This window comes from Solanum tuberosum, unplaced genomic scaffold (assembly GCF_000226075.1).
Source record: "Solanum tuberosum cultivar DM 1-3 516 R44 unplaced genomic scaffold, SolTub_3.0 scf00001, whole genome shotgun sequence".
In the NCBI taxonomy this organism is placed as follows: Eukaryota; Viridiplantae; Streptophyta; class Magnoliopsida; order Solanales; family Solanaceae; genus Solanum; species Solanum tuberosum.
In genome coordinates this window covers 4,753,579-4,763,885 of record NW_006238927.1, presented here as the reverse complement: position 1 = coordinate 4,763,885, position 10,307 = coordinate 4,753,579, and the positions used below count along the sequence as shown (strand labels likewise).

The following is a 10,307-nucleotide window of genomic DNA, read 5'->3' as shown; positions in this document are numbered from 1 at the left end:
GGGTTCAGGGGTGCAAACAAGGGCGATTAAGAAAACTTTCGACGAGTTCCTTCGGCGACCTCAGGCTTCTCACCGAAAGTTACAGAACCAATCATCAAATAAAGCATGAAATTAAAGGTGAGATAGGGACATTAGGCGACCGCCGAGTGGTTCAGCGAGCTCGACCCAACTCGCCAAACAGCCCAATGTGCCTATTTTTAACCCAACTTCTTGACTTCAACCCCGCAATCTCCGAAAACAAAATCAAAGCATGCACTAGTTAAATTATGCTCAGACCCATAACACCTAAGCATAAACCCACGAAATTACTTCATTTTAAGCACAAGACTATGGTATTGCGACAATTAAAACATTACGGGCAAGATTATCAAATTAAATCAGGCATTAAAACATACTAATTCTATCAAAAAGGCCCAGTGCACAACAACACGATAAGATTATTGCAATTAAGTACAATTGCGATAAAATAATCTCGGGGTTCGGAAAACCAACCTTTGATGTCGATTAATGAAAATTGAAATGTTAGGCGGCAAAGTAATCCACAATCCGAGCACCAATCAACAACTAAAATACTCTAAAGATGCAAGAAATATAGAAACTAGAGTGTGGGTGTGAGTTTGGGAAGATAAAAAGTGAGGGAAAGTGAATGAGTTTGAGCCTTTTAAACCTTTGGCATGGAAAACCGTCCATTTCACGCCAATTCGGCGACGTTAGTCGTGCTCGCCGAGCCACTCGGTGACACGTTGAGTGGTCATTCACCTCGTCGAACATTACAGGACCTCCAGTTATTGTGGGAGTCCAACGACGGTCTCCGTCGGGATCACCGACATGATCGGCGATTCGTCAATAATTTCCTGAGCTCGCCGAGGTTTACAAACTCCAATGTAAAATTGTCTTGAGTCTGACGGCGGTTTGGGTCGGGGCCGCCGACCTCTTCGGCGATTCGCTGAATGGACCTGATGCTCACCAATCTGCACTTTTTGAAAACTTTCCACACTTCCCTCTACACAATCAACATACCATTATTTTATCAAAATAAAATAAAGCAATAAGGGTTCTTGGGTTGCCTCCCAAACAGTGTCGTCCACCTTCAAACCTCATTTTTGGGGTTAGCCTTAGTATTACTAGACAAACCCCCATGCTGTCTCGGGTTGAGATGAGACGATTTATGACCCATTTGGGTCTCCAATTGCTTGATCGACACTGAATGAGAGGTGTCGGTCTGGCTAAGGGTAGACACATCTTCTTTCATTTCCTTTAAAATCTTGTCTAGCCCTTCAACTTTGTTGAGGATTCGAGAAAGCATATCCTCAAACTGACCACCTTCCGAATCTTTTGGCTTTTGGCGCTCGTGGGGAGGCACATACCTATAATTCTCCCCATCATTCCAATTCGAATTACGGTCCCTCCATTCACAATCTCGATCTTTCCAACCTTTATCCCTAGCCCAACCTTGGTTACCACCCTACCTCAGGTAGTTTGAATGATAGCCATCGCCTTGGTTGGCTAGGAAATTTACCTCTTCATTATACAAGGCTTCAAACTTAGACGCATCCGGATTAGCACACCTGACACCCATGACATTGACACTTCGAGCACCAGCTCGCATGATATTTTTAGACAAAATATCAAGTTGTGTCATGATCTTGGCCATGTTTTGGTCCTTCTCCATTTGTTCCTTAGTTAACTTGAACGTGAGAGGGGAGACCTGGTCTTCACGGGTATACCACGCCCTGTTTATGGTAGTCATGCCATCTAAGAGCTTAGCAGCTATCACATAAGGTTGTTGCATCAGACCTCCCGGAGAGAGTTGGTCAGCAACACCGTTATTTACCAAATCCAAACTCCGATAAAAATACTGCAGCAACACGTTATCAAGCAAGCCATGGGTTGGGCATTGAAGCACCAACATTTTGAATCACAACCAAGTTTCATGAATAGGCTCGCCTTCTAGACGCGTGAAGCTCTGAATGTTGTCCCAAAGAGTCATCATCTTCGAGGGAGGGAAAAATCGCACTTGAAATGCGGTGACCAACTCCTCCCACGAAGTGATTTATTCACGTGGCAATTCAGCCAGCCACTTGCACGCCTCACCCATCAACGAGAACGGGAACAACTTCAATCAGACTGATTCTTGGGAGATATTCTTGAAGGAGAATGGTCCGCATACATCCACGAAGTTTCTAATGTGCTCATGGGGATCCTCATGAGCCAAACCACTAAAAAGCCCTTTCAGTTGCAAGAGTTACAACATAGTACTCGTGATGTGGACCACCGCATTCCCTTCGGCCGGAGGTAAGAGAATGGCACCATACCGCCCATGAGATGGGGGTCATTAGCATGAGGCTCATTGACATCGTTGAGATTTCTGATGTCGTCTTGATGGCCTATTTGGCTACCATTGTTGCTGTTCACGCTCATACTTCCTGTTTTCAACACAAACAAGTAAAACAAAGCTAAAAATTAAGTAAGTAGAACTACAACTAACAAGAAAAAAATTCAACTTAACTGAAATTTCTCAATTAACACCACTCCCCAACAACAACTATTTTGATGTTTGACGTAATCAAAGACACAACTTCCAATTCAAGTGTCAACGATTGCGTGTAGTAATATAACCCAATCGAATGGGTTGGGATCGAGTCCAAAGGGAGCGGTTAGTAATCGAGAATTAAATAGAAAAGTAAAACTTAGTTCTAATCAATCATAGCTATAACATTAAGAAAAAAAACATATTAAATCAAAAAGTGACACGAATATCAATTATCAATGGGGGGTTTGTATTCAAATAATAAACCAAAAATAGCAAAAAATATAAAGATTCGAGATAGGAAGACGGGATTCTTGGGATGTGATAGAAATATGGGATAAAATAAACAACCGGGTAAATGCTATTGATAGTAAATTGCTGAACATTTGTAACTAAGCTAGACTTTAGTGGGGGGTAAATTTTCTCTCGAACAACTTACCCTGAATTAACTCAGTTTCTCTCAAACACCGAGTTACAAGAATTAAGCACAACCTTCGCCTTAGCCCATTCACTCTCTCAAGCTGAATGTGTGGGAGAAGGTCTAGGGTTCACTCTCTCGAGCTGAACCCACGATGACCCAATAACCACAGGCTATCGATTTAGTATTTTTGGTTTTAAAACATCTCTCTCGAGCAAGCCAAAAACACTAAGATAAAATCTTATTTGCAACTACGATCCCATTAAGTTCAAACACAACTACTAAACTAAATCACATTTAAATATCAAATAGACTAACAGTAAGCAATACCCAACAGTAAATTTAAACCATATTCACATAATCACACCCCAAGAATTGGGGTTTTAGCTAGACATGAAAAAGAGATAGAAATCGATACCTAAATGTGTTTCCATCAAATGGGTATGATAAATAATGTCTTTAAACACGTCTAAGATGAAGATTCTTTGATGCGAGGTTAAGGCCATTCGGCGACTCGCCTAATGCCTTCATTTTTTCATTTTTTCAGCCGCCTTGTTCCTTCTTTACTTGATAGCGTCCATGCTTTGTCTCTCAACTCAAATACCTGAAACTTAAGGATTTACATCAGTTATTGAGACAAAATATGCATTTGAGGACACTAAATCGATCAAAATAAAGCCCTAAATGAGTCCAAATTGTGGACTCATCAGCACTGCACCATCTATAGGAGCTATGGAGAGATTCATACTTGAACATGGTACTTTCACTATCAAACCTGTAATATTATACTATAAGGATGAATATTTTGTGGTGAGATTTGCGAATGAGGAAGAGAGGGATATGGTACTATGTTCAGGGCCTCATTATCTAATTCGAAGGCCAATTATAATGAAACCATGGGTGCCTGAATTTAATTTCAAGGAGGAGATACTGATCACTATTCCATTGTGGGTTAAATTTCCAAACCTTCCCCTTAACTGTTGGAATGCAGTGGTACTGAGTAAAATTGAAAGTAGCCTGGGGAAGTCACTGTATGCAGATGAATGTACATCCCAAGTGAATAGAATTTCATTTGCAAGAATTTTAGTTGAAATGGATATCACAAGACCCTTGCGTAAAATGATTAAGATGTATGATCCTAAGGGGAAAGTCTTAGAACAACAAGTATGGTTTGAATGGAAGCCTATATTCTGCTAGAAGTATCTCCAAGTAGGAAACTCATGCGTGGAAAAGTGATGAGTCCACAAATTGGACACATTTTGGGCTATAGTTTGATAGAATTAGTGTCCTCAAATGCATATTTTGTCTCAATATCTGATGTAAATCCTTAAGTTTCAGGTATTTGGAGTTTGAGGCAAATCATGGACTCTACTTGGCAAGAAGGAACAAGGCAGGTGAAAAGAACGAAGAAATGAGGGCCTGAAGATCGCCGAGCCCAGTTGGCGAGTCACTAATCGGCCTGGAGATCGCCTTTTGTTCCAGTGTGCTGAGCCCTGAAGGGAAAGATCAAGTTGGCGATGAAATGGAGCAGTCGGCGTGACGCCGAGCAGTTTCGTGAAGCAATACTATATCGCCCAATAATTCAGAAAGCGAAAATGCTGAAGGAAAGAGCTGAAAGGCGATGAAGCAGACCAAAGGGCGGATCGCCGAGTGCATCAGCAATCCCGACTAACTGCGCCGAGTGATCCTTAGCAACACATTTTTAGACAACTATAAATACTAGTTTAAATTTTTATTTTAGAAGGGAATTTCAGATACAATATTTTATCTTTCTAAGTTTCAAGTAGAGAGACCTTGTTCTTAGCTTTTGAAGATTTGAAGACTTCCAATTCCAAGAAATTGGAAGTGGGTGTTGAAGATTCTTCATCTTAGACTCATTTAAAATGAAAATAAATCATACCCAGTTGATGTTACTTTGATTTGGTATCATTCTCTTCCTTTTCTTAATGTCTAGCTAAAACCCCAATTCTTGGGGTGTGATTTTGTGAATATGGGTTAAATTTACTGTTGGGTGTTGCTTATTGTTGGTATATTCGTTGTTTAAATGTTATTTCATTTAGTAGTTGTGTTTGAACTTAATGATATTGTAGTTGCAAATACGATTTCATCTTAGTATTTTTGGCTTGCTCTCGAGAGAGGTTTCAAAACTAAGACTACTAAATCGATAGCCAGTGGTTATTAGGTCATCGTGGGTTCAGCTTGAGAGAGTGAATCCTAGGCCCTTTCCCACACTTTCAGCTCGATAGAGTGAATGGGCTAAGACGGAGGTTGTGCTTAAAAGCGGCAACTCGGTGTTCGACAGAAACCGAGTTGATTCGGGGTAAGTTACTCGAGAAAGAATTTACCCCCACTAAAGTCTAGCGTAGTTACAAATATTCAGCGATGTACTATCAATAGCATTTACTCGATAGTGTATTTTATCCCATATTCCTATCACATCCCAAGAATCCCGCCTCCTTATCTCATTTCCTTATATTTTTGTCATTTTTGTTGATTAGTTAATACAAAACCCCTTTGATTATTGACGCTTGCGTCACCCCTTAGATTTAGTATGTTTTTATTCGTTAATATTTACGGCTATGATTGATTACAACTTGATTTTATTTTTCTATTAATTCTCAAAACCACTCCCTGTGGAAACGATCCCAACCCTTGGTTGGGTTATATCACTACACGCGATCGTTGGCACTTGAACCGAAGTAGTGTCCTGATACGTGAAGTCAAAAAGCCAGATGCACAGATACAGAAAAAAGGATTGAATCAAGGTAAGAAAAAAGAATGGGTTCCTGTTACTGATAGAGGGAAAGAGCAGAACAATGATATAGGGCAGGATACAGTACAAATGCAGGAAGTGATGGAGCATCAACAAAGGGATGAAGTGCAAGAACGGGGAGGGGGGTGACAAATTGTAAGACACAAGAGTAACACAAAAAGAGACAAACAGGTTGCTAATACTAATGATACTGGGGAACATATCTACAATAAAGGCCAACATAGTGGAGAAACAAGTGGGGGAAGTAGAAAGGTACCAATAAAACGCCCAATATCTCTATGATAGTAACATGGAATGTGAGAGGCTTCAATCAAGCGGTTATACACAAAGAGTTGAGGCTGTTTCTTAAAAGGAATAAGGTTAAACTTATAGCAATTTATGAGCATAGAGTTAGAGCTGATAAAGCAAGTTTTATTATAAAAAAGAACTTAGCAGGATAGAACTGGTGCACAAATGATAGTAATAATGTGAGAGGGAGGATATGGGCGATATGAAATCCTAATGAAGTCAATTTTACTAAAAAAAAAGGATGCAGACCAATATATTCATGGGCTGGTGATGATCAAATACAATAATATTCAGTTTCCGTTCACTACAGTTTATGGTCTCCACACAATAACTACTAGACTACCTTTGTGGACAACAATTAAACAACTAAATAATAATGTAAATGAACCTTGATTGATTATGGGGAACTTTAACTCTATTTTTTCACATGAGGATGGACCAATTGGGAGTCAAGTACAAGATATAGAGACAAGAGATTTTAGGAAGTGCCTAATGGATTGTAATCTGGCATAATTGCATATAGAAGGAAGGGAATACACCTAGACAAATAGACATGTGTATAGTAGAATAGACGAAGCAATAGGCAATACTACATGGATGGGTATAATGCCAACACAAGTCATGGCCATGGAGCCATTATTTTCAGATCATTCACCATTGGGGTTGATAGTAGAGGATCAAAGGGATACACAAAAAATACCATTCAGATTCTACAATTGTATAGGAAAACACCAAAAATTCAAGGAAGGGGGGTACATGTAGGCTGGCAGATAAAAGGAGGTGGTCTGAAGGGAATCTGTTAGAACCTGAAATTGATAAGGAGAGAAATGCAGAAACTGAACACAAATGAGTTTATGGGTGTTGCTGATAGAGTGCAAAGAATTAAGAGGGAGCTTATACACATGCAGACTAACATGAGGGTAGTTACAGAACATCAAAACATGATAGAATAGGAAAAGCTACTGAGAACAGAATTGATAAAATATAGTCATATAGAGGAGAGCATATACAAGCAGAAGTCAAGAGTGCAATGGCTTAAGTTAGAAGATGCTAACACTACTTATTTTTTTGCTAGTATGAATAACAGGAAGGCGCATAATCAAATCACCATACTAACAAAACAGGATATCACAATCATTAGAAGAATGAATGAAATAAAGCAGAAAGTTGTGGGATTCTACCAAAAGCTATTAGGGAAGAACACCAGGCACATGCCAGCTGCACAACCAGAGGTATTCAAAGTTAGATCCAGACTCAACAAGATGCAACAGCTTAAACTTATTCAAACTTTCACTGAAGATGATGTCAAGGCAGCATTGGGAACTCTAAAGCACTAGGAGAGGATGGATTTAATGCTTAATTCTTCAAAAAGCTTGGCCAGACATAGGGGAGGAGGTAACTGCAACTATCCTAAATTTTTTCCAAACAAATGAAATATATGGTCTTGTGATCAAGATTGTTGTCACTCTTATTCCTAAAACACAACACCCTACCTCAATTAAAGAATATAGGCCTATATCTTGATGCACTGTATAAAATCATTTTAAAAATGCTCACACAAAGACTTCACAGTGTAATGGAATATCTAGTGGATCCAAGTCAGGCTGCTTTTGTACCTGGTAGAATGCTACATGATAATGTGATAATGAGTCATGAATTGGTTAAAGGGTATGGAAGGAAAGGAATTTCTCCAAGGTGCATGTTTAATATTGACATGCAGAAGGCATATGATTCCTTGGAATGACACTTTCTGGAGGAGGAGGTTTTAGTAGGAATGCAGGTTCCACAAAAGTTTGTAGGCTAGGTAATGAATTGTGTAATGACAGTATCATATTCAATTATGATAAATGGTTGTCTTAGTCCAACATTCCAAGCAAAGAGAGGGGCGAGACAAGGTGATGCCCTATCACCATATCTTTTTGTTCTTGCTATGGATTATCTCACCAGGCTGCTGAACTCTGAAATCCAAACCAACATTCAAATACCATCCTAGATGCCACAAACAACACATTATACAATTAAGCTTTGTTGATGATCTCTTGTTGTTTAGTAAAGGAGATGTTGCTTTCACTACCTTATTGTATGAATGTTTCCAACAATTTTAAAAGGTGTCTGGACTGATAGCTAATCAGGCTAAGAGTTGTGTGTAATTTGGTGGAGTGTTAGAGGAAATACAATAAAAGATATTGCAACATACATGTTTTAGTAAAGAAGATCTTCCATTCACATACCTTAGGATGCCTCTGAATTCCAAGAAGTTATCAATAAGCCAATGCCAGCCTCTCAAAGACAAAATAATGTGCAAAATCACTACATGGACAGTTAAATTCCTATCCTATACAGGAAGGCTCCAGTTGGTGAATAATGTCCTCTCAGCCATGCAAAGATTTTGGTCACAGATATTCCTAATGCCTAATAAAGTTTTACAAAAAATAGAATCCATGTGCAAGAGGTTTCTATGGAATGGTTAAAAACAAGGTAAAAGGAAAGCACTCATAACATGGGAAACACTGTGTTTGCCAAAGGCTGTTGGAGGGCTTAATATCACAAACATGTATGTATGGAAAAAAGCAGCTATTTTAAAACATTTGTGGAACCTATGCAAGAAGAAAGATAAACTATGGATTGTATGGGTTCATACCTTTTATCTAAAGGGTAGGAAACCATGGGAAGTGAAAATCAAGAAAAAATCATGGATTGTGAAGACAATTTTGAAAGCAGGCCAATGGCTAGCAGAGAGGGGCTTGCAAATAACTGAGATCATGGAGGAAACATAATTCAACTTTAAGAAAATGTATCAGGAACTAAAGGGGGAGTACAATAAGGTATCTTGGAGAAGATTGACCTGTAACAATCTTGATAGTCCTAAATGGGTTTTTGTACTATATGCGGCTATACATAGAAGGTTGTACACCAAGGATACACTAAGTAACTAGGGAATAATTGAAGATGATGTATGTTCATTATGCAAGGCATAAGTTGAAACACATCAGCATTTGTTTTTCTCCTGCAGCTTCTCAAAAAAAAAAATATGGCAAAAGATGCTCAACTTGCTACTCATTTCAAGGGGTTGTGAAGGATGGAATGAAGAACTGGAATGGGTCACAGGGCATGCTACAAGAAAATCTGTAATGGCAGATGCTTATAGAATGGCACTGGCAGCAACAATATACCATATATGGCAGGAGAGGAATCTCAGAATTTTCCAACAAAAGAAAGGACCACAGGCATGACTAGTAGATTAATTACACAAGAGATTCATCAAAGAGCTAGCATGATACCTAGACTAACAAGATATATGCAGAACCTTAATTTTTATCCCTAGCCTAGTTTACAAAAAGTTTGATTGAGTTTTAATAGGACTCTGAGAGTGGAACATGTCCATATCCATGTAACGACCTTTTTTCGTCGTTATAGCAAAGCCAATGGGAAAATCTTTTGAGCCGAAAAACTTTTTCGTAGTAATTTAGAATTTTCCAACCTAGTCCAGATTTGGACGAAATCAGAGTCATTAAAGTCTAGAGAAATCTGGTAACAATTGGGTGATCTAATTATGAATTTTATCACATGAATAGATAGCTAAGACGTTAAGGAACCCGTACAACTTTACAGAATTGAATTCGGGCGAGTAGAACTCCCGAAATTGATCTTAGCGTGAACATATATTTTCTGAGTGTCATGGGATGAAGGTGTGTTGTGAAATGGGAGTTTGGAATTCTTAAATCGACTCACTGGTTCTATGCAAGCCGCCAATGTGGGATTATTCCCGCCAGGGTGGGGCTACTGTAGCAAAGTGGGTACCGCCATAGCGGGATAGTCGCGATTTAAGTAAAAAATAAACCCCAAAACGTCTTTATTCTGCACTTTTCAACTTTGGGAGCTTGGAGACGACCCCAGGTGTTTTCTTAACGGGTTTTCACCTTTCTTGAGGCTAAAAGTAAGGTTTTAACTCCCCGAATTCATTTTTTGATCGGTTGAACGTAATCTAATGGGTAATTATCAATGAGAGAGGGTTTTGATATGGAAATTATGGAGGAAAAATCCCTAATCTTGGTATGGGGGTCATGGGTTTGACCCAGGGTTGATAGAATTGTTGGTAATTTGGGTAATTAGTTATTGATTATTGATTCTCGTATTATATTAATTATTTGTAGACCAAGAACAAGCGGAACGAATCCAAAAAGGAAGAATTCAAGGTTTCTTAGGGAATTCGAGCTTGTTTCGAGGTAGGTGATGATTGTGATTTCATGATTGTGTGATATATGTTTGTCTTGCTTCATTATGATACATGCATGTAT

The 10,307-nt window shown here is 39.0% G+C and overlaps 1 protein-coding gene across 1 annotated transcript; it reads left to right on the top strand.

Moving 5' to 3' along the window:
- The first annotated feature begins 3,632 nt into the window (after positions 1-3,632).
- Positions 3,633-7,346, top strand: LOC107060555 (uncharacterized). Its single transcript, XM_015308570.1, has 4 exons — positions 3,633-4,117; positions 4,287-4,342; positions 5,669-5,846; positions 7,097-7,346. Exons 1-4 carry the CDS (start codon positions 3,633-3,635, stop codon positions 7,344-7,346), a joined length of 969 nt encoding a protein of 322 aa, XP_015164056.1.
- The last annotated feature ends 2,961 nt before the right edge of the window (positions 7,347-10,307 follow it).

What these genes read in the sequence shown, in the direction of transcription:
- LOC107060555 (XM_015308570.1), top strand. Translation starts at nt 3,633, where the DNA reads ATGAGTCCAAATTGTGGACTCATCAGCACTGCACCATCTATAGGAGCT. An exon ending in GGCAAGAAGGAACAAGGCAG is followed by an intron (nt 4,343 to 5,668) that starts GTGAAAAGAACG and finishes TGATACGTGAAG; the next exon opens with TCAAAAAGCCAGATGCACAG. An exon ending in GTGCAAGAACGGGGAGGGGG is followed by an intron (nt 5,847 to 7,096) that starts GTGACAAATTGT and finishes TATGAATAACAG; the next exon opens with GAAGGCGCATAATCAAATCA.